The 25,221-nt window shown below is 44.1% G+C and overlaps 1 protein-coding gene across 1 annotated transcript in view; it reads left to right on the top strand.

Annotated features, from left to right (window-relative positions):
- Positions 1–3,584: 3,584 nt before the first annotated feature.
- The window catches only part of LOC307268050 (putative ferric-chelate reductase 1), a gene marked incomplete at both ends in the record, with an annotated part of 28,421 nt that continues 6,784 nt past the window's right edge, over positions 3,585–25,221 (top strand). Inside the window, 7 exons of the mRNA XM_080050570.1 lie at positions 3,585–3,774; positions 5,616–5,752; positions 6,262–6,359; positions 6,491–6,659; positions 6,971–7,168; positions 23,354–23,455; positions 23,599–23,743. Of these exons, the coding sequence (XP_079906696.1) occupies positions 3,585–3,774; positions 5,616–5,752; positions 6,262–6,359; positions 6,491–6,659; positions 6,971–7,168; positions 23,354–23,455; positions 23,599–23,743 (1,039 nt within the window). The remainder of the gene's footprint in view (positions 3,775–5,615; positions 5,753–6,261; positions 6,360–6,490; positions 6,660–6,970; positions 7,169–23,353; positions 23,456–23,598; positions 23,744–25,221) is intronic.

Raw genomic sequence — 25,221 nt, 5'->3', positions numbered from 1 at the left:
GACTGGTTTGGTTAGCTCCGAGTTTACTTCGGTTCAACAATGGTATTCTGGGAGTCTCACGCCATTTTTCTTCTCCTGTGGAGTTTTACGGCAGCCAGTAAACCTTATACATTGCTGCCACCTTCTGGAGCTAGTGCGTCATTGCACAATCCCAGTTCGGACCTTAGACTTTGCATTATACCAGAGAACAGCAACTGTAGCCTAACTCGTCTCCCTTTCCTCCACACTCAAGCACGGTTCATTTGATCCACTTTTTCATAATTTCAGTAAACTCTCTCTCTCTCTCTGACACATAGGCCTATCTCCTCTCATATTTCAGTACAGAACAGAGGTTTCTCACTTTTGTCTCCTCTTCCCACTCCTGGTTTATTTTTCTTTAATAGTTTTCCCTTCAGATTTGTATAGCTTCATGCTTACCCCTATGTCTCTCTTTATAATGGCTTTCTTTGCTGTTTTTTTTCCACCTTTCAATAGATGCTCCCTTTGCCTGTTTTCCTCCCTGCGTACTTAAATGCTTTGTAGTAGGCCTATGCTAGATTTTTTTTTAAATGTCCCATGTGTTTATTTCAAGTGCTATATGCCCAAAATACGAGGATGTCCTTCTACATCTGGTCCAATTAAGCAGTTATTAAAGGTGCTACAAGGAACTTTTTAATATTTCTGAAACATTCCCATTTTTCCTCTGATTTCATTTTCCTTTATTTAACCTCGAAAGATCAAATGTAGGGTGACCCTCTTTTACAATGACGTCGAGTTTGTACAGATACACAATATACAATGAGAATACATAACAAGTTTACACAGACACACACACACAGACAACAACAATTTAAAACATTCAGATCAATTGAATGAAAGAGACAATAGCCTAATTAAAACAGTTACAAGTGTAGAGGGGCTGATTCAAAATAATAATTTTAAATTGGTTAACAGTTATGAGTGTATTTATTTTAATTGTATGTTGTAGGCTGTTCCAGGAGTCAGGGGCACTATGGCTAAAAGCGGTTTTACCAAGCTCAGACCGGGCATAGGGGACATATAACATGAGCATGTCAGTTGATGATCATGAATTACATGTAACAGCAAACGAGACCATCGGTGTAAAGAATGTTATTATTATAAAGTGTATATGCCTTTGGCATGGGTACATTCACACAGGAACAACAGCTGTGGTAGTAAAAACACTATCACTAAGAGAGACAGAGCGTGAGAGAGAGAACAACCAGCGATTCGACGGACCAATAAGCAAAAGGTCAAAGTTCAAGGTGCAATGTTATTACAAAATGGTATGTCCCAATACTGCACACACACTATATACTTTATAAGGGCAGTTACGGTATGCATTATAATGAAAAAAATATGTGAGGGGCATCTCAGAATTTGACATAAATCAGAAAGTCTTTATTGTCATTGCATAGGAATACAACAAGATGAATTATGACACTCTGGTGATGCATCTCAACATGAACACAAAACACAGGACACTCAGAGACATGAAAAAAGGCAATAAATAAATACATTTAAAAGTATTCAAGACTTAGTGAATGTCAGGAGTAAAAATGGCGTTGTTTACTTAGTGTGCACATGGCTGATGGAAAGAAATCCCCTCGGAATCTGGTGGTTCTTGTTTTGGCAGCTCGGTAGCGTCTGCTAGATGGCAACAGTTCAAAGAGTGGGTGACATGGGATGAGATAATCTGGTCCAGCAGCCTTCATTTCTTCTTCTTTGCTCATAACAGATCATATTTGCCCCTAGTGGTGGAACAGGAGCAGTATTCTCCAGGTTGAAGCCATAAGACAAATGATGTCCTTGAGATCTTTATCTGCAAGCAAAGTGATAGCTCAATGTTGCTACATAGTTTGTAAACAATACAGCTGCAACCCGTAAATGAACTTGTCTGTGATGAATGTAGCGGCAAATGTAGAAGGACAGCTGTTATTATCTAAAATCCAGCCCTCTCTGCATCTCTTTTTTCATATAAAAAAATAACTTAACTCAGTAACGTTGTGCCTCCAAGATGTGAATAAATGTACAGGTAATTGAGTGTTAATCAAGCACGGCTCAAAGCAGGAAATCAGGCAGAACAGGAAATGAAATGTGAGCAGGGGCGGGCAAGGGAATCCACAAAACAAAGAGATTTAGAATATGGCGAGGGAACAGAACACAGCAAACACTGGGGTAGCTGTTACAATGCATGGCATTACATATCAGCTTGTTAAATGTGCTTGAGTGTCGTCATTGTCTTTGTCATCCTGGAAATAAACTTTTCTAGCCGGTAACCTGGCAACATCACAACAGAGCATCTCTCTCACATGCACACCAGTGTTGCCACAGTTACTTTGAAAAAGTAATCCGATTACTGATTACTCCTTAAAATAGTAATTTAGTTACTTTACTGATTACTTGATGTTAAAAGTAACTAAGTTAGATTACACGTTACTTTAAACGTTACTTTACAGGTTTTGAAACCCATATATCTCAATTTAAAACATGTACACATTAAGAATCATTGAAAATATATAAAATAAAGCGTGTAGGCTAGTAGCCTATAGGCATAGTGTTTTCAAAATAATAAAAATTATGGTTTAAAAAATGTAATAAAAAAAAGTTTTTCCCCCCATGAAAATAAATGCATCCCTCCAAAGTGCAAAGACAGTAGCAGTGTCTTTAAACTTAACGTGCTTGGCCCTTCACTCTCATGCATTAATTTGACTTTTCTGCGATGTCTCATGTGTTGATAGACTGGGTGTGTGCGGCCACCGGTCGCCACGTGACTATACATTTCCAAGTTTTAAACGTCAACGTCACCGTACCCGAATTTTAAATATCCCCATTATAGCAAACGCTATATTTCATGGGGGGGAAAATGTTTGTTTTGCGCCACAACTCAGCTTAGAATCGGCTGTAATGCTGCTGCACACACACAGACACACACAGGCACACACACACAGGCACACACACTGCATGTCAGAGACGAGGAGGGGCGCTACCAAAAAGACGAGAGGAGCGGTTGGAGCAGTTGGAGCGTTTAGAGACACATGCGCACACATTTATTTACATTAAATCGCAATCGCAGTCATTTGTGCAGTTATGTAAAATGTTTCACTAAGGAAAATGACAGAAAAAGTAACGCAGAGTGACTTTGATGAGTAACTTTAATCTGATTACTGGCTTGGAGATAGTAACGCGTTAGATTACGTTAGGTTACTGAAAAAAGAGGTCCGATGACGGTAACGCCTTAACGGCATCACTGATGCACACACACACACACACGCACGCACGCACGCGCACACACACGCACACACACACACACACACACACACACACACACACACACACACACACAAAATTCCAGGCGTCCCCAGTCTTCCCTGCTTCTATGAGCGGGTCATTAGATGTGAGAATCAGAGCACAGGCGAACACCTGTGGCCTCCTTCCTCTATAGACCCCTCCTCTCAGTCATTGTTTCTGCACAGACTCCACCTGAGCTCCTCTGAGCTGAATAGCAGCATTGTATAACTGATGGTGTCTGTTTTTCCCCGGCTGCATCGATGAGTAGGGCGTAAACCGCTCATTGTATCAGTATGGAGCATGTTGTGTTGCTGCTGGCGTGTGTTGCTCCGGTGGTTTGGTGCTACAGCTCGGGTCAGGTTATGGACAGCTGTGGAGACATGCGGCCAGGGCACTCTGGACTCAGCCCCCAGACACAACAACAGGCACCCTTCATCATCACTACAGACCACAGCACCTACACACCTGGACAGGAGGTGAAAGGTAACATCAGACTAGACTTTACATCACTGTGGGCCACACTGCAGTAAATATACTAGATGAGCTTGAGCGCCTCATTGCAGTATGGAAAAAATTAGGTCAATAGGCAGTTTTCTGTGCAGTTTTTTAGTTACGGACAATGCCTGGTTAAGGCCATCACTGATGGTGGCTTCGTGCACATGAGGTGTAAGGCTCGCTCAATGGTGTTTTGTGCCCCGAACGGAGCCTTTAAGGCAGCGCTGCCTGGACGGCCTTATCAATAACCCTAACCCTAACCTTAACCAGGCAGCACTACCTTTAAGGCTCCGTTGGGGGCACAAAACACCAAACACCGTATGGCTCACTCCCTGAACTTGGAAGTTTCAAATGCTATGCAACAGTACCAAGAACTGAGCAATGCCATCAGTAGGAAAATCGCAGGGTTTGCGCATCGCTCAAACAAAGCCACTGTGAAACTCGATTTGTTCTCCCTTGTGCAGAATGTTACCTCCAGGTGGAATTCCACATGCTCCAGAGGCTGCTAGAGCATGCAGAAACATGCATTCATATGGATTTAGGGGTCTCATTCTGACATTTATGGGGCTCATTGTCACACTTCTTTAGAAGGAGAAACTTGTGATATCTGTGAGGATCTAACATCTCTGTCCTCAGTTATCCCATGCATACAGGCCTCCCAAAGATGCCTTGGGTAACTTTAAGGCAAATTAAACTCCTGCCAAGCTTGCAACATCCTTGAAGACACTGTTGGTGGAAAACTTTCAGACAATCTTTCATGAGCCCACTGGCCCTTACTTTAAGGCCACCCTGTTGAAATCCCAGATTCAAAATGATGCCCCAAGTCACCTCTCATTGACTCAGACTCTCATAGGCTGAAGGCTGTTGTTATTTCTGAGGTGGAGGGAAAGTTGACTGAGCTGACTGGAGAACCTGCTAGTGATTGAAGTATGTCAAAGGTATCCAAGACATATGCTGCAGCTCACCTGTCCTCAGTAGTATAGTAGATAACTACCTAGCATAGTGCAACCCAGAGACACTGTCCTCAGACCCACTGATCATCTACTGATCAAGTAAGGTAGTCACACATTCAGCACTTGCGTACTTGGCTGTGAAGTATTTGAGCTGCCTCCCAACAAGCGTTTCTTCAGAAAGGGTGTTAAGTGTGTGAGAAATGGTGGAAATAGATTTTTTTTTGTTGGTAAGCCCCTCCCTTAATACGACGCAAATATGCACACCTCCCATCTGGTGTGAATTATGGTCCCATGGCATCGATATCATGCCAGTAACACGGGTGATGAATATTGACATTTGGTGTGAACGCAAAATGAGGGTAATGAGGGTAATGATGTGGGATGTTGAAGCATAAGTGGACAAATGTCATTGAGGGAACATGTAGAAGACTTTCTTTAGTAGTGGAACAAAGCAGGAGGTCTTCCTTAGCTCGAAACCTTCTACTGGCTCAGACTCAAGTTAAGGAGGTGTTGTAGAATCCCACATACAGTAGCTGCTACACACTGAACGCTGAGTCACTAACATAGGTCACATAAGTACAGCTCGGATGTGACTGACTAACCCAAAAACTGAGTTATTAATTTCACTGAAAAGTAAATGTATTCATTTTTTTTGACACCAGGGCCAAACCTGAAAACATGTTCAAAGCCAGTGTTGTGTGCCTGACAGGGTTAGCGTTCTGTCTGCTCTTCTCCCATGTATTGAAGTCGGATGATGTTAAACTCACCTGAAGGTTTGCAGTGCCAAGTATCCAAGCTTCAATCCTCAGCGTCCTCCTCTGACGACAATTCATAATTTTGTTCAAGAAGTTTGAATGTTTTTATTTTTTTTCCCAGTTCAGCTCAAGTCTTTGTCCTCCATACCATTCATTGGTTTCCTGTTACAAGCTAGAGAGGTGGGGGGGCGGACTCCTGTGGGCTCCTTCACCCTGACAACAGGCACAGCTCAGACCCTCAGCTGCAGCCAGAGACCTGTAAGTAAATTACACCCATAACAATGTATAATGTGAACAGCATGCAGTCATACAGCAGTACACACTAACAGTATTGGAAAAAAACAGCAGTAAGCTTGGCATGCTCACTGGTGTAACAGTGCAAACAACTAGAAATTTTGAATATGCAGGTGATAAGTTCCAACGGTCCCAATATAACAAGTGCATCCTGTGTTTGATGTCAAAAATAATTGTGATTAATTTATGTTTGATGGTGCACCACAATGTTCTCTGTAGTTAGTCCCTAGTACTTACAAATGAGAGTTATCACAATTATTTATCCATTCGAGTACAAAGTGGTTATTACACGTAAATGGACCAAACCGTTTTTAGACAATTCTCAATACATGTTTTCACTTGTATGGAAGATTGATATTTCTAATTCAATCAACAAGTGACATGATAAACAGAAGAAAATATTTTTGAAGCATAACACAAATGTGTGTGTGTGTGTGTGTGTGTGTGTGTGTGTTTTGAATGTGTCCATCCAGAACTCAGCTGTATCCCACCGTTCAGAGTCTGATAAGACATCCATACAGGTGACATGGAAAGTGGAAGCATCAGCAGACGTCCAAACCATTGAGTTTCAGTAATGTTGAATTCAACAATTATGTCATTTTCCATTTCATTCTTTTCTATTACAATGTACAAAGTAAGTTAGGAACCTGAGCCATTCTTGAATAGCATAATCCCCATGTGTTCTGTACCTTGCATCTGCAGTGCAACCTTTGTGAAGGATTACAGTACATTCTGGATGGATGTTAGAAGTCCTGCCTTGACCTTCAGTAATGACAGTACCATTGGAACTACAAGTCCCTTCACTGCATCGACAATGGCCAATCCTACCACTATTGAAGCATCCACAATACGTCCACCTGCCCTACCTGCTGTAAGCAAGTAGACAGATAGACCCACCAGGCCAATTCAGCTTCTACATTGCACATTATACACTTCATAGGGAAAAACAGTTAAGATGTAATATATTGAAAGCTGAGACGTTAAGAGTGATTTAGGTTTGACATAAGGCATCAAGGCAAATGCTTACTGTACAGAGTTTTATATTGGCTTCACAATAATACAAATTTAAATTCAATTCAAATAAATTCATTGTACATATCAATCACGAGGACCAACATCAGATCGGGTTCCTCTTTTTATACGTCAACGAGATTAAACAGCTGTAATCTTTTTTTGCTGCAGAGAGAAATCTCCAACACAGGCTGCGGTGTGACTAAGCTGTGTTTCAGTCAGCCTTCCCGCTGTGAGCCTACAGCCAGTGCTGACTGTTACTTCATGTCAGCCAGGAGGTTGTCTCCCAGTGATGCAGCCGTCCACTTTGAGATGACAGGTCCTTCTGACGGATACATATCCTTTGGACTGTCGCATGATCAAATGATGGTAATGTGAAGATACTCAATCTGCAGTGCACATTGTTGTGCAACTTATATTGTACACTTTCAATTTCTTCAGTACGGCATATTGCACATATTGTAAATAATGTTCCTTATATTGCACATACTAATTTATTTACTTTATACAGTATATACCGTTTTGTTTTGCCTTACCTTTCACACTATTTAGAATCTATTTCTCGTAAATATTATTTGTCTTATTTTATCCTTTTGTACTTATTGCATCGTGGGTCGGAGAGAAACTTAATTTTGATTCCTCTGTCTGTCTGGCAGTGGCCCATATTGCATATTACAATAAAGTTGACTTATCTTGACTTATTATCATTAATAATGAAGAGCAGAGCCAAAGAAGGAGAGTCGTGATGTCGGGTTAGTGTATCAGTTTATATCATACACATTTATGTAGCAGGTACAGGTGGTTCAGATTAATTCAGCTATTAGAAATTAATTTGAAAATTAATAATACTTTAATAGTTTATTAAAGTTCAAAAGGGGCACCACCATTCATTCAAGAATGGAAAAGTAATAGCAAATTGTCTTGTTTAATCAATGATTTATTCTCAAATGTTGATTAGTTTAATGTTCAGTTAAATAAATCAATATTAATAAATCCTAGTCTCAATGATCATTTCCATAAAATAATGTAATCAAGTAATTACTATTATGAATTTGGTAATATGATCTGAACACTGAAGGCTACAGAATATTTCACTTGTCGATTGTTGACACTCCAATAATATCCATACAAATAAATCACAAACACTTCTGGTTACAATATAAGAACATTTATTTTAACCACAATGAAACTTAAGGTAACATCCGTTTTATACAAGCATAAAGCAAATACACTTAATCAAAGAAAACGTCTAGAACATTGTTGTCTGTACAGCCATGTACCAGTATGTGTGTGTGTGTGTGTGTGTGTGTGTGTGTGTGTGTGTGTGTGTGTGTGTGTGTGTGTGTGTGTGTGTGTGTGTGTGTGAAGCGAAGTAGGAAAAGGGACGGGGGAGTTCCCACGTGACTTATGACTCGAGGGGTGAGTCAGACCGCGCGGGGGAGCTAGGGAGTCGGTCAGTGAGACAAGGGGGCGTGTAGAATAACCCTTACCAAAGGTACAGAGAGGGGTGAAAGGCCCAAAATGGCGGCGGGCTAGGCTATTAAGGCCCAAAATGGCGGCGGGCTAGGCTAGGCTATTCTACCTCCACCCGATAGGGGAAGTAACTACCACGGGTACTCAAAAGGGCGTCTACTTCAGAACAAAGGACAAGAAGAAGGGGTTTTGGGAGGCGGGGGAATTTCAAAAAACCACTCGCTCTTTAAATGGATTCTACCACCGATCTAAACACCAATTCTATCTGATCAAGACTACAATTAGGGTTATCTAACGTGTGTGTGCGTGCAGGAGAGGAAGAGGAGGAAAGACCACACTTGAGCGCAGGGAGGGGGGAAAAGAAAAGTGTGAGGTTTTAAAACACACAGCAGAATTAAACCACACTGCAGCGCTGAATGAAATGATCAAACTTTCCCCGTTCTGGTTCTTCGTGGGGGAGGACAAACGGAGATAAATCACACAGCTTGTTCAAAATAGCAAACACAAATTCGAAAATAAACAGTATTGTTCAACACTTTAAAAAGAAATAATAACTAGAAAATCCTGCGGAGATTTTGAAAGTACGGGCCGCCCTGCGCAGGCCGCCAATCCCCGCGTGGGCGGCGCCCCGCCCGTCGGCTGGGCCCGAAAGCTTCTACGTACCTCCGGTGTGCGGGGCGTGGCCTCTCAAACTTTCTTCAGTCGGGGCTTAATAACAGCGCCCCCTAGCGGAAATTAAAAAAACTGTCCGAGAGGCTATATTGTAGAGCACCATGAGCTGTACAAGTGTAATACAGGGCAATCAGAGTCAGGGGGCATTTGTGGCGCCCCCTATGGGTTAATCTCGATAAGCTTCGAGGGACATGCTACCACATGACTTCTGCACATACCCAGCAAGTTTGATGATGATGAGGATCTATGGTTAAGGAGTTATGGCCAATTTGATAATAAGCCCCGCCACTGCGTAAACATTTTGGGCAATGGCGGCGAAAAAAATAATCATGGCTGACCCCTATGGTCCGAGAGGCTATAAAGGTAAAGGGGAGGAGCCTAACGCGGTAAAGGGGAGGAGCGTAGGGAGGAGCCTAACACTGTAAAGGGGAGGAGCCTAATGTGGTAAGGGGGAGGAGCCTAACACTGCAAGGGGAGGGGCCTAATGCTGTAAAGAGGAGGAGCCTAACGGGGTAAGGGGAGGAGTATAACGGGGTAAATGGGAGGAGTCTAACTGGGTAAAGGGGAGGAGCCTAACGTGGTAAAGGGGATGAGCCTAACAGGGTAAGGGGAGGAGTCTAATGGGGTAAATGGGAGGAGCCTAATGATGTAAAGGGGAGGAGCCTAATGATGTAAAGGGGAGGAGCCTAACGTGGTAAAGGGGAGGAGTCTAACGGGGTAAGAGGAGGAGTCTAAAGGGGGTAAATGGGAGGAGCCTAATGATGTAAAGGGGAGGGGCCTAAAGTGGTAAAGGGGAGGAGTCAAATGATGTAAAGGGGAGGAGCCTAATGTGGTAAAGGGGAGGAGCCTAACGTGGTAAAGGGGAGGAGTCTAATGCTGTAAAGGGGAGGAGTCTAATGATGTAAAGGGGAGGAGCCTAACGTGGTAAAGGGGAGGAGCCTAACAGGGTAAGGGGAGGAGTCTAACGGGGTAAATGGGAGGAGCCTAATGATGTAAAGGGGAGGAGCCTAATGATGTAAAGGGGAGGAGCCTAACGTGGTAAAGGGGAGGAGTCTAACGGGGTAAGAGGAGGAGTCTAAAGGGGGTAAATGGGAGGAGCCTAATGATGTAAAGGGGAGGAGCCTACTGTGGTAAAGGGGAGGAGTCAAATGATGTAAAGGGGAGGAGCCTAACGTGGTAAAGGGGAGGAGCCTAACGTGGTAAAGGGGAGGAGTCTAATGGGATAAATGGGAGGAGCCTTATGTGGTAAAGGGGAGGAGCCTATTTTGGTAAAGGGGAGGAGTCTAACGTGGTAAAGGGGAGGAGCCTAACGTGATGAAGGGGAGGAGCCTAACGTGGTAAAGGGGAGGAGCCTAACATGGTAAAGAGGAGGAGCCTAACGGGATAAATGGGAGGAGCCTAATGATGTAAAGGGGAGGAGTCTAACGTGGTAAAGGGGAGGAGCCTTACGTTGTAAAGGGGAGGAGCCTACCATTAAACTAATCAAATGTTGATTAGTTTAATGTTCAGTTAAATAAATCAATATTAATAAATCCTAGTCTCAATGATCATTTCCATAAAATAATGTAATCAAGTAATTACTATTATGAATTTGGTAATATGATCTGAACACTGAAGGCTACAGAATATTTCACTTGTCGATTGTTGACACTCCAATAATATCCACACAAATAAATCACAAACACTTCTGGTTACAATATAAGAACATTTATTTTAACCACAATGAAACTTAAAGCGGCAACGAGTAACATTTAAATATCTTTTAAACAGCCTCATGTTTCCTCTCATAATCATAAATTACCTTTAACAGCAAACGAGACCATCAGTGCAAAGAAAGACGTTTTTATATAGTTTTTATTACTGCATTTGATCTGGTCGTACACCCAGTCCGATTTTCGGTTCACGCGTGCATGCTCTATGGTCACATATCCGTATTGGTCGCAGATTTCAGTGTGGCGCAGGAACGTGATTTGAGAAGCCTATCACTCCAGGTGAGGGAAGGGGATAGGGAGACCAGATCCCAATTCACCAGATGTGGGACAAAGACTACGTTTGTGCGGGACAATGCGGGACAAAGTGCCGTTTTTTTAGCAAAAAAACTTGTGTCACCACTGGTAATGCCAGAGACACGGCTTTCTATATTAAAAAAACACTATCTTTAGATCAGCGCGCAGCAGTTAAGTTAGCTACTGTTAAACAAATAGAGCATTAAGGCTGCGGCTTCACATTAAAAACATTTCACTGGCTTCACATTAGCATTTCACTTGACAAACGTGAGTTGGCTTTTATTTTGAAGTAACAGGAAGACAAACGTTGAAGCACTGCAGGCAGCACCTTCACAGAGCCACTGAGCCCAGCAGCCCGATACACACACATACAGACCAATACACACACAGACAAACGGAGACTGCTGTCTCCTCACAGCTATCGGATAAATGCCAGATTATAAAACACGCATTTAAAAAGGGGGGCTCACTTTCAATAACAATGCTTCTAACTTCTAGGGTGACCAGATCACATTTCCATTACTTTTCACACGTCCCGCAAATTGAGACGTTGTCCCGCGGGAGCCTTGTTTGAGACAGTTATTTGTCGTCATAATGACTAACGGGGCTGAACCATCAAAGAAAAAAAAGAAAATGCAATGTAGAAAAGCTAAAAGGGAGAGTGATAGGCGGGCGGGAGGGCGTTGCCAAGCAACCTATACACAATTTCACGGAGTGAAACTAGACTGCAGTGTTTACTCCTAAATGAATGAGCGGTAGCCTACTAAAACAAAGTTTACTTTGCCTCACCAGCATCATCAGATGACCATTATTCATCTGAAATAGTCATTATTTACAACAACATAAACACATTACCTCATCGTGATCCATAACTAACTGCCGTCTCTCGTTCATTCGCTTTGTGTGGGGACACATACTCGTTCAGCTCCGTGAGAGGTGACAATGGATCAACTCATTGCAATCAGGTGTAGTTGATGCTGTGTCACTAACCACTCTCACCGAGCCGAAAAGAGTCCGGTGCCCTCACACTTTCAACACACGGACACGGCACGCACTATATTGCTTCCTGATTATTTGAATCTTGCACCCCCTGCACGAGCTTCACGACAGCTGGCGTCGTAAAAATACTACCGCTTTTGTTCAAAGGTGTCGCCAACGTGCCGACTTACTCGTTGTAGCTTTAAGGTAACATCCGTTTTATACACGCATAAAGCAAATACACTTAATCAAAGAAAACGTCTAGAACATTGTTGTCTGTACAGCCATGTACCAGTATGTGTGTGTGTGTGTGTGTGTGTGTGTGTGTGTGAAGCGAAGTAGGAAAAGGGACGGGGGAGTTCCCACGTGACTTATGACTCGAGGGGTGAGTCAGACCGCGCGGGGGAGCTAGGGAGTCGGTCAGTGAGACAAGGGGGCGTGTAGAATAACCCTTACCAAAGGTACAGGGAGGGGCGAAAGGCCCAAAATGGCGGCGGGCTAGGCTATTAAGGCCCAAAATGGCGGCGGGCTAGGCTAGGCTATTCTACCTTCACCCGATAGGGGAAGTAACTACCACGGGTACTCAAAAGGGCGTCTACTTCAGAACAAAGGACAAGAAGAAGGGGTTTTGGGAGGCGGGGGAATTTCAAAAAACCACTCGCTCTTTAAATGGATTCTACCACCGATCTAAACACCAATTCTATCTGATCAAGACTACAATTAGGGTTATCTAACGTGTGTGTGCGTGCAGGAGAGGAAGAGGAGGAAAGACCACACTTGAGCGCAGGGAGGGGGGAAAAGAAAAGTGTGAGGTTTTAAAACACACAGCAGAATTAAACCACACTGCAGCGCTGAATGAAATGATCAAACTTTCCCCGTTCTGGTTCTTCGTGGGGGAGGACAAACGGAGATAAATCACACAGCTTGTTCAAAATAGCAAACACAAATTCGAAAATAAACAGTATTGTTCAACACTTTAAAAAGAAATAATAACTAGAAAATCCTGCGGAGATTTTGAAAGTACGGGCCGCCCTGCGCAGGCCGCCAATCCCCGCGTGGGCGGCGCCCCGCCCGTCGGCTGGGCCCGAAAGCTTCTACGTACCTCCGGTGTGCGGGGCGTGGCCTCTCAAACTTTCTTCAGTCGGGGCTTAATAACAGCGCCCCCTAGCGGAAATTAAAAAAACTGTCCGAGAGGCTATATTGTAGAGCACCATGAGCTGTACAAGTGTAATACAGGGCAATCAGAGTCAGGGGGCATTTGTGGCGCCCCCTATGGGTTAATCTCGATAAGCTTCGAGGGACATGCTACCACATGACTTCTGCACATACCCAGCAAGTTTGATGATGATGAGGATCTATGGTTAAGGAGTTATGGCCAATTTGATAATAAGCCCCGCCCCTGCGTAAACATTTTGGGCAATGGCGGCGAAAAAAATAATCATGGCTGACCCCTATGGTCCGAGAGGCTATAAAGGTAAAGGGGAGGAGCCTAACGCGGTAAAGGGGAGGAGCGTAGGGAGGAGCCTAACACTGTAAAGGGGAGGAGCCTAATGTGGTAAGGGGGAGGAGCCTAACACTGCAAGGGGAGGGGCCTAATGATGTAAAGAGGAGGAGCCTAACGGGGTAAGGGGAGGAGTATAACGGGGTAAATGGGAGGAGTCTAACTGGGTAAAGGGGAGGAGCCTAACGTGGTAAAGGGGATGAGCCTAACAGGGTAAGGGGAGGAGTCTAACGGGGTAAATGGGAGGAGCCTAATGATGTAAAGGGGAGGAGCCTAACGTGGTAAAGGGGAGGAGTCTAACGGGGTAAGAGGAGGAGTCTAAAGGGGGTAAATGGGAGGAGCCTAATGATGTAAAGGGGAGGGGCCTACAGTGGTAAAGGGGAGGAGTCAAATGATGTAAAGGGGAGGAGCCTAATGTGGTAAAGGGGAGGAGCCTAACGTGGTAAAGGGGAGGAGTCTAATGCTGTAAAGGGGAGGAGTCTAACGTGGTAAAGGGGAGGAGCCTAACGTGGTAAAGGGGAGGAGCCTAACAGGGTAAGGGGAGGAGTCTAACGGGGTAAATGGGAGGAGCCTAATGATGTAAAGGGGAGGAGCCTAACGTGGTAAGGGGAGGAGTCTAACGGGGTAAAGGGGAGGAGCCTAACGTGGTAAAGGGGAGGAGTCTAATGTGATAAATGGGAGGAGCCTAATGTGGTAAAGGGGAGGAGCCTAACATGGTAAAGGGGAGGAGCCTATTTTGGTAAAGGGGAGGAGTCTAATGTGGTAAAGGGGAGGAGCCTAACGTGATGAAGGGGAGGAGCCTAACATGGTAAAGAGGAGGAGCCTAACGGGATAAATGGGAGGAGCCTAATGATGTAAAGGGGAGGAGTCTAACGTGGTAAAGGGGAGGAGCCTTACGTTGTAAAGGGGAGGAGCCTACCATTAAACTAATCAACATTTGATTAGTTTAATGTTCAGGGGCCGTATTCACAAAACATTTTAAGGCTAAGAGTAGGTCTTAACGTGCTGATTTAGGAGTAACTCTCAAAAATAAGGGGCGTTTCACTCCTAATTTTAGGACTCCTAACTTTTTAAGATAAGTGTAATTCACAAAGCATTTTAGCGCTAAAACTAGCTCCTAAATCTATGAAAAGCTAGGAGTCCTCGAGAGGACTCCTAAGTCACTAAGAGTAAATCACAGACAACCATTTGATGGTGTTTTGGAGAGATTTAATGCTAGTGAGCTTTATAAAAGGTACCTTTAATAGCTGTAAGGGTTTAATGATCTTAGTAAAGCTATATTTAGAAAGTATAGACACATTTATATTTATTATATTGTTATAAAAAAATATTTATTAAGTTAATTTTCCTCCAGTTGCTTTGGGTTTATGATGCACTGAAAGTTACTGTTGGTGTCACGTTTGGGTTTAATTTCCTACTAGAGTAGGCCTATATGTGGCGCTTCGCAGCATCTCCTCCGTTCCACAGATCCGCTACTGTATAGTTGCGCGTCTCGCCTTTTTCCTTCCGCATGTTCTGTACAATTTCGCCGGCTGTTGTTTCTAAATTGTGAATTTCCTGGTTTGTTGCTGTCTGACTATTGCTGCATAGTCCGCCATTGAGAGAAATACAGTGAGAGTGCATGGCGTGCAGCTGTTCAATGAGGATATTTTTCCGATTCAAATCATTGTAAAAATTAAAATGAATAGACCTATGTGGCGCTATTGTAGGTTAATTGTGAACAAATGTGTGGGAAACCCTGCAGTATCTTGGTTTCATGTTAAATCAGTGTCACTTGTCATTAATTGTATATAAAAACTCTTTACTTTAATACAGCGACACGATATGGATATCTCCCACAGTGTTTCCATCATAAATTCACTCTTAGCTCTCATTCCCTCTCTGCCAATCACTGTGGGCATAGAAGGTATGAACATGACATCATCCATAGCAACAGGGTCAACACCGCCCTCTAGTCTTAGCTAAGGAGTCCCTCCCATTCCTTAGTAAAAGTTGGTCTTATCAGCTTTGTGAATAGGTTTTAAGAAATTACTCCTTACTAAGAACTTTTAGTGCTCCTTAGGAGTACTCTTAGCGCTAAGATAAAATGTTTTGTGAATACGGCCCCAGTTAAATAAATCAATATTAATAAATCCTAGTCTCAATGATCATTTCCATAAAATAATGTAATCAAGTAATTACTATTATGAATTTGGTAATATGATCTGAACACTGAAGGCTACAGAATATTTCACTTGTCGATTGTTGACACTCCAATAATATCCACACAAATAAATCACAAACACTTCTGGTTACAATATAAGAACATTTATTTTAACCACAATGAAACTTAAGGTAACATCCGTTTTATACACGCATAAAGCAAATACACTTAATCAAAGAAAACGTCTAGAACATTGTTGTCTGTACAGCCATGTACCAGTATGTGTGTATGTATGTATTTTATCCTTTTGTACTTATTGCATCGTGGGTCGGAGAGAAACTTAATTTTGATTCCTCTGTCTGTCTGGCAGTGGCCCATATTGCATATTACAATAAAGTTGACTTATCTTGACTTATTATCATTAATAATGAAGAGCAGAGCCAAAGAAGGAGAGTCGTGATGTCGGGTTAGTGTATCAGTTTATATCATACACATTTATGTAGCAGGTACAGGTGGTTCAGATTAATTCAGCTATTAGAAATTAATTTGAAGATTAATAATACTTTAATAGTTTATTAAAGTTCAAAAGGGGCACCACCATTCATTCAAGAATGGAAAAGTAATAGCAAATTGTCTTGTTTAATCAATGATTTATTCTCAAATGTTGATTAGTTTAATGTTCAGTTAAATAAATCAATATTACTAAATCTTAGTCTCAATAATCATTTCCATAAAATAATGTAATCAAGTAATTACTATTATGAATTTGGTAAGCCTTAACACCGAAGGCTACAGAATATTTCACTTGTCGATTGTTGACACTCCAATAATATCCACACAAATAAATCACAAACACTTCTGGTTACAATATAAGAACATTTATTTTAACCACAATGAAACTTAAGGTAACATCCGTTTTATACACGCATAAAGCAAATACACTTAATCAAAGAAAACGTCTAGAACATTGTTGTCTGTACAGCCATGTACCAGTATGTGTGTGTGTGTGTGTGTGTGTGTGTGTGTGTGTGTGTGTGTGTGTGTGTGTGTGTGTGTGTGTGTGTGTGTGTGTGTGAAGCGAAGTAGGAAAAGGGACGGGGGAGTTCCCACGTGACTTATGACTCGAGGGGTGAGTCAGATCGCGCGGGGGAGCTAGGGAGTCGGTCAGTGAGACAAGGGGGCGTGTAGAATAACCCTTACCAAAGGTACAGGGAGGGGCGAAAGGCCCAAAATGGCGGCGGGCTAGGCTATTAAGGCCCAAAATGGCGGCGGGCTAGGCTAGGCTATTCTACCTTCACCCGATAGGGGAAGTAACTACCACGGGTACTCAAAAGGGCGTCTACTTCAGAACAAAGGACAAGAAGAAGGGGTTTTGGGAGGCGGGGGAATTTCAAAAAACCACTCGCTCTTTAAATGGATTCTACCACCGATCTAAACACCAATTCTATCTGATCAAGACTACAATTAGGGTTATCTAACGTGTGTGTGCGTGCAGGAGAGGAAGAGGAGGAAAGACCACACTTGAGCGCAGGGAGGGGGGAAAAGAAAAGTGTGAGGTTTTAAAACACACAGCAGAATTAAACCACACTGCAGCGCTGAATGAAATGATCAAACTTTCCCCGTTCTGGTTCTTCGTGGGGGAGGACAAACGGAGATAAATCACACAGCTTGTTCAAAATAGCAAACACAAATTCGAAAATAAACAGTATTGTTCAACACTTTAAAAAGAAATAATAACTAGAAAATCCTGCGGAGATTTTGAAAGTACGGGCCGCCCTGCGCAGGCCGCCAATCCCCGCGTGGGCGGCGCCCCGCCCGTCGGCTGGGCCCGAAAGCTTCTACGTACCTCCGGTGTGCGGGGCGTGGCCTCTCAAACTTTCTTCAGTCGGGGCTTAATAACAGCGCCCCCTAGCGGAAATTAAAAAAACTGTCCGAGAGGCTATATTGTAGAGCACCATGAGCTGTACAAGTGTAATACAGGGCAATCAGAGTCAGGGGGCATTTGTGGCGCCCCCTATGGGTTAATCTCGATAAGCTTCGAGGGACATGCTACCACATGACTTCTGCACATACCCAGCAAGTTTGATGATGATGAGGATCTATGGTTAAGGAGTTATGGCCAATTTGATAATAAGCCCCGCCCCTGCGTAAACATTTTGGGCAATGGCGGCGAAAAAAATAATCATGGCTGACCCCTATGGTCCGAGAGGCTATAAAGGTAAAGGGGAGGAGCCTAACGCGGTAAAGGGGAGGAGCGTAGGGAGGAGCCTAACACTGTAAAGGGGAGGAGCCTAATGTGGTAAGGGGAGGAGCCTAACACTGCAAGGGGAGGGGCCTAATGCTGTAAAGAGGAGGAGCCTAACGGGGTAAGGGGAGGAGTATAACGGGGTAAATGGGAGGAGTCTAACTGGGTAAAGGGGAGGAGCCTAACGTGGTAAAGGGGATGAGCCTAACAGGGTAAGGGGAGGAGTCTAACGGGGTAAATGGGAGGAGCCTAATGATGTAAAGGGGAGGAGCCTAACGTGGTAAAGGGGAGGAGTCTAACGGGGTAAGAGGAGGAGTCTAAAGGGGGTAAATGGGAGGAGCCTAATGATGTAAAGGGGAGGGGCCTAAAGTGGTAAAGGGGAGGAGTCAAATGATGTAAAGGGGAGGAGCCTAATGTGGTAAAGGGGAGGAGCCTAACGTGGTAAAGGGGAGGAGTCTAATGCTGTGAAGGGGAGGAGTCTAATGATGTAAAGGGGAGGAGCCTAACGTGGTAAAGGGGAGGAGTCTAACTGGGTAAATGGGAGGAGCCTAATGATGTAAAGGGGAGGAGCCTAATGATGTAAAGGGGAGGAGCCTAACGTGGTAAGGGGAGGAGTCTAACGGGGTAAAGGGGAGGAGCCTAACGTGGTAAAGGGGAGGAGTCTAATGGGATAAATGGGAGGAGCCTAATGTGGTAAAGGGGAGGAGCCTAACATGGTAAAGGGGAGGAGCCTATTTTGGTAAAGGGGAGGAGTCTAATGTGGTAAAGGGGAGGAGCCTAACGTGATGAAGGGGAGGAGCCTAACGTGGTAAAGGGGAGGAGCCTAACATGGTAAAGAGGAGGAGCCTAACGGGATAAATGGGAGGAGCCTAATGATGTAAAGGGGAGGAGTCTAACGTGGTAAAGGGGAGGAGCCTTACGTTGTAAAGGGGAGGAGCCTACCATTAAACTAATCAACATTTGATTAGTTTAATGTTCAGTTAAATAAATCAATATTAATAAATCCTAGTCTCAATGATCATTTCCATAAAATAATGTAATCAAGTAATTACTATTATGAATTTGGTAATATGATCTGAACACTGAAGGCTACAGAATATTTCACTTGTCGATTGTTGACACTCCAATAATATCCACACAAATAAATCACAAACACTTCTGGTTACAATATAAGAACATTTATTTTAACCACAATGAAACTTAAGGTAACATCCGTTTTATACACGCATAAAGCAAATACACTTAATCAAAGAAAACGTCTAGAACATTGTTGTCTGTACAGCCATGTACCAGTATGTGTGTATGTATGTATTTTATCCTTTTGTACTTATTGCATCGTGGGTCGGAGAGAAACTTAATTTTGATTCCTCTGTCTGTCTGGCAGTGGCCCATATTGCATATTACAATAAAGTTGACTTATCTTGACTTATTATCATTAATAATGAAGAGCAGAGCCAAAGAAGGAGAGTCGTGATGTCGGGTTAGTGTATCAGTTTATATCATACACATTTATGTAGCAGGTACAGGTGGTTCAGATTAATTCAGCTATTAGAAATTAATTTGAAGATTAATAATACTTTAATAGTTTATTAAAGTTCAAAAGGGGCACCACCATTCATTCAAGAATGGAAAAGTAATAGCAAATTGTCTTGTTTAATCAATGATTTATTCTCAAATGTTGATTAGTTTAATGTTCAGTTAAATAAATCAATATTAATAAATCCTAGTCTCAATAATCATTTCCATAAAATAATGTAATCAAGTAATTACTATTATAAATTTGGTAAGCCTTAACACCGAAGGCTACAGAATATTTCACTTGTCGATTGTTGACACTCCAATAATATCCACACAAATAAATCACAAACACTTCTGGTTACAATATAAGAACATTTATTTTAACCACAATGAAACTTAAGGTAACATCCGTTTTATACACGCATAAAGCAAATACACTTAATCAAAGAAAACGTCTAGAACATTGTTGTCTGTACAGCCATGTACCAGTATGTGTGTGTGTGTGTGTGTGTGTGTGTGTGTGTGTGTGTGTGTGTGTGTGTGTGTGTGAAGCGAAGTAGGAAAAGGGACGGGGGAGTTCCCACGTGACTTATGACTCGAGGGGTGAGTCAGACCGCGCGGGGGAGCTAGGGAGTCGGTCAGTGAGACAAGGGGGCGTGTAGAATAACCCTTACCAAAGGTACAGGGAGGGGCGAAAGGCCCAAAATGGCGGCGGGCTAGGCTATTAAGGCCCAAAATGGCGGCGGGCTAGGCTAGGCTATTCTACCTTCACCCGATAGGGGAAGTAACTACCACGGGTACTCAAAAGGGCGTCTACTTCAGAACAAAGGACAAGAAGAAGGGGTTTTGGGAGGCGGGGGAATTTCAAAAAACCACTCGCTCTTTAAATGGATTCTACCACCGATCTAAACACCAATTCTATCTGATCAAGACTACAATTAGGGTTATCTAACGTGTGTGTGCGTGCAGGAGAGGAAGAGGAGGAAAGACCACACTTGAGCGCAGGGAGGGGGGAAAAGAAAAGTGTGAGGTTTTAAAACACACAGCAGAATTAAACCACACTGCAGCGCTGAATGAAATGATCAAACTTTCCCCGTTCTGGTTCTTCGTGGGGGAGGACAAACGGAGATAAATCACACAGCTTGTTCAAAATAGCAAACACAAATTCGAAAATAAACAGTATTGTTCAACACTTTAAAAAGAAATAATAACTAGAAAATCCTGCGGAGATTTTGAAAGTACGGGCCGCCCTGCGCAGGCCGCCAATCCCCGCGTGGGCGGCGCCCCGCCCGTCGGCTGGGCCCGAAAGCTTCTACGTACCTCCGGTGTGCGGGGCGTGGCCTCTCAAACTTTCTTCAGTCGGGGCTTAATAACAGCGCCCCCTAGCGGAAATTAAAAAAACTGTCCGAGAGGCTATATTGTAGAGCACCATGAGCTGTACAAGTGTAATACAGGGCAATCAGAGTCAGGGGGCATTTGTGGCGCCCCCTATGGGTTAATCTCGATAAGCTTCGAGGGACATGCTACCACATGACTTCTGCACATACCCAGCAAGTTTGATGATGATGAGGATCTATGGTTAAGGAGTTATGGCCAATTTGATAATAAGCCCCGCCCCCGCGTAAACATTTTGGGCAATGGCGGCGAAAAAAATAATCATGGCTGACCCCTATGGTCCGAGAGGCTATAAAGGTAAAGGGGAGGAGCCTAACGCGGTAAAGGGGAGGAGCGTAGGGAGGAGCCTAACACTGTAAAGGGGAGGAGCCTAATGTGGTAAGGGGGAGGAGCCTAACACTGCAAGGGGAGGGGCCTAATGCTGTAAAGAGGAGGAGCCTAACGGGGTAAGGGGAGGAGTATAACGGGGTAAATGGGAGGAGTCTAACTGGGTAAAGGGGAGGAGCCTAACAGGGTAAAGGGGAGGAGCCTAACAGGGTAGGGGGAGGAGTCTAACGGGGTAAAGGGGAGGAGCCTAATGATGTAAAGGGGAGGGGCCTAACGTGGTAAAGGGGAGGAGTCTAACGGGGTAAGGGGAGGAGTCTAAAGGGGGTAAATGGGAGGAGCCTAATGATGTAAAGGGGAGGGGCCTAAAGTGGTAAAGGGGAGGAGTCAAATGATGTAAAGGGGAGGGGCCTAATGATGTAAAGGGGAGGAGCCTAACGCGGTAAAGGGGAGGAGCCTAACGGGGTAAAGGGGAGGAGCCTAAAGTTGTAAAGGGGAGGAGCCTAATGTTGTAAAGGGGAGGATCCTAATGTTGTAAAGGGGAGGAGCCTAACGTGGTAAAGGGGAGGAGTCTAACGCGGTAAAGGGGAGGAGTCTAACGTGGTAAGGGGAGGAGTCTAAAGGTGGTAAATGGGAGGAGTCAAATTATGTAAAGGGGAGGAGCCTAACGTGGTAAAGGGGAGGAGCCTAATGTGGTAAAGAGGAGGAGCCTAATGCTATAAAGGGGAGGAGCCTAACTGGACAAAGGGGAGGAGCCTACTGTGGTAAAGGGGAGGGGTCTAATGGGATAAATGGGAGGAGCCTAACGTGGTAAAGGGGAGGAGCCTAACACGGTAAAGGGGAGGAGCCTATTGTGGTAAAGGGGAGGAGCCTAACGTGGTGAAGGGGAGGAGTCTAACGTGGTAAAGGGGAGGAGCATAATGCGGTAAAGGGGAGGAGCCTATTGTGGTAAAGGGGAGGAGTCTAACGTGGTAAAGGGGAGGAGCCTAACGTGGTAAAGGGGAGGGGCCTAACGGGATAAATGGGAGGAGCCTAATGATGTAAAGGGGAGGAGTCTAACGTGGTAAAGGGGAGGAGCCTTACATTGTAAAGGGGGGAGCCTAACACGGTAAGGGGGAGGAGCATAATGCGGTAAAGGGGAGGAGCCTATTGTGGTAAATTGGAGGATCCTATTGTGGTAAATGGGAGGAGCCTAATGCGGTAAAGGGGAGGAGCCAAATGTTGTAAAGGGGAGGAGTCTAACGTGGTAAAGGGGATAACACCCTGTTTTTCAGTTTATGCTAATTAGCGGGAAATATTCCCTGGCGGACTTATATGCTCCCAGAGGCTTTTTTGTAGAGCACCCTAACATACACCTGTGTGAGAAATTTCAAGTCAATCGGAGTTACGGTGTGAGGGGCGTGGCCTCTCAAACTTTCTTCAGTCGGGGCTTAATAACAGCGCCCCATACATTGAGAGCCTGTACTTAATAAGTATGGTGGAGAGTAATAATTACGGGCCCTCAATACATTGAGGGCCCGTACTTAACTAAACATCTGCCCAGGTAATATAGCCAAAATCTCACTTGGGGGGACGCCTAAGTGTCCACTGCTCGTTGTCGTTGAGGCGGGCAGGCCAATCCTTTCCGGGGCTGGTGGGGCTCGCAAGACGGCGATCCAAATCCAGGCTCTGAACTTTTGGCGGTCGGGGAGCTGGTGAGTCACTCTCTGCGGTCTTCAGATCAGGAGAGAGGCAAAGGGCACAGCTGATTCTGTGCGGAGGATGGCGGTTGGAGACAAATCGATCGGCTTACGGTCCGCTTGTCCAAAAGGCTGGTTTCTAGGTAAACCGCCTGTGTCCTAGTTCTTCTTCTGGTCGTTCCAACGGAACAGCTTACAACTCACTTAGCCGTTTTGGAGATCGCCGCGGCCGCAGGCGAGAGCTTTAGTAAAACACGTGGTGGTTGGTTCAGGGGTTGAAGAGGGCCCTGTAGGTTTGTACAAACTTGTTGTCTCTATATGGATCAGCTAAACAGCCGAACACCAGAAGACAGAGAATAAGCAGCGCGCGCGTCCTTTTAAAGGTCCCGGCTTTCAACCGGGGTGGGGTTTCAGGCTAGCGTTTGGATACGCCCACCTGGAGCGGTAAGGGTGCACTGCAGTGTTTTGGCCGCACGGTGGCGGCACAGAGTTGTCCATAGATTTGACCCCCTACACATGGATCAGTCATTCTTACTATAGAGCCACTCTTATTGTTCAATTGTTTCATTTACACCCCTACCTGGCAGAAATCACCCGTTTTCTTTTTGGTCTTATCTCAGGGAGATGATGACATATATATCTGTGGCATAGGCAGTGACGGCCTGGTTCAGTTGCAGCATGCCTTTTCAACAGGAAGAAAAGCTCCACAACATCTCCCTCTGGTAAATGACCTTTTTCCTGATACTACTTATTTATATGTGTAAGGCCATGAGTTTCATGAAATATGTATTACTATCCTAGCATCACTGCTCTGGACTGCACATGTAACTATGATTCAACTTGACTTTTTTTAATTGTCCACCAGGCGAATGTTTCTGATGTAAGAGCATCTGTGCTGGACAGGGTGATCAGCTGTTCTTTCACCTCCGCCAACACCTTTTCTACTCAGAAAACCTCTGTCTTTAGCCAACCCTACCATCTCATGTTTGCCCATGGGCCCAGCAGCAATGGTAAGCATGGTGGAGGACAACACTTCTATCTATCTATCTATCTATCTATCTATCTATCTATCTATCTATCTATCTATTTATCTATCTATCTATCTATCTATCTATCTATCTATCTATCTATCTATCTATCTATCTATCTATCTATCTATCTATCTATCTATCTATCTATCTGTCTGTCTGTCTGTCTGTCTGTCTGTCTGTCTATCTATCTGTCTATCCGTCCGTCCGTCCATCTATCTATCTATCTATCTATCTATCTATCTATCTATCTATCTATCTATCTATCTATCTATCTATCTATCTATCTATCTATCTATCTATCTATCTATCTATCTATCTCAGCATTGCAAGTTGTAGCTGTATACACCTGTTGTCAGTTGACTTTATCATCATTAAAATTCACTCACCAGTAAATATCACTCTTAATGGGAACAATGAATTAGCCTGGTCCAACCAGACCATCGTACTTTATTTAATTTGTACAGAAGGTCTGGAAGTGCTGTAATTGGCAAACAATAGCCTTGTTTGAGTAGGAGTCGTCTTGCTCAGACCCGCGCAATTATGACGCGCGTCTTGCTGAGCGCACAGCAAAATTGCTGCAAAAATGCTGTGCGCTCAGCAAGACGCGCGTCATAATTGCGCAGGTCTGAGCCAGACAGCTACTAGTCAAACGAGGCTGTTCACTCACTTGGAGGCGGGTGCCTGTTGAAGTTTAAAACTATTGGATCTGTCCAGTGCCACTCTGGATTAGCCAACCAATCGCATAACGTTTGGTCGCCACGTGTCATGAGCCGGCTTCTGACGGTGCGTTCCAGTTGGACAGGGAACTCGGAAATTTCCGACTTCACTACATATTGTGGTCTATGAATCTACCGGTACCTGGCAACGGTAACTTGTTAGAGCCTAACGTTTAGTTATTTGGACGAGAAAGGTTGTCGGCGTCCATACTTTCCCGAGCAGATGCACTGGAACACAGTCGGAAATCTCCTTCTTCCGAGTATAAAGGAACGCAGCATTCAACTGAACCTGGAGCGCGACTTCGACGTCATCGTTCTCAGCCACTCGCTCTGTTCGCTGATTGGACATCCAAAAATCTGGACGAGCAGGATCCAGCTAATACACCCCACCCCCAGACTGACTACTGACGGGAAAAGGAAATTTGGGCGGAAGTAGGTAGGTGGGCGGAGCCAGGCTAACAATGAATATGGGCCTTGTATACAATATGATCAGCAGTAATGTAGACACTGAGCTTTGGATGAAAGGGTAGCTTCCTCTCATAGTAGTGTCCTTAGGGGGTCATCCCTATGTTCCCACAGCTCAATGGTCCCACAGCCCTATGTTCCTGAAATTGGCGATTAGGTTCAGGCATCACAGCTGGGTGATTAGGGTAAAGGGACAGGGACGCTTGTACATTGGCTTTTTATGTAATCTTGCAGCGCGTCAGTGTGCAGTGTGATTGTACCTAAGACTTGGAAGCA

This window comes from Ammodytes marinus, assembly GCF_949987685.1.
Source record: "Ammodytes marinus genome assembly, chromosome: 21".
Classification (NCBI taxonomy): domain Eukaryota; kingdom Metazoa; phylum Chordata; class Actinopteri; order Uranoscopiformes; family Ammodytidae; genus Ammodytes; species Ammodytes marinus.
Note: the sequence above shows the minus strand (reverse complement) of the source record. Positions and strands in the feature narration are given on the sequence as shown.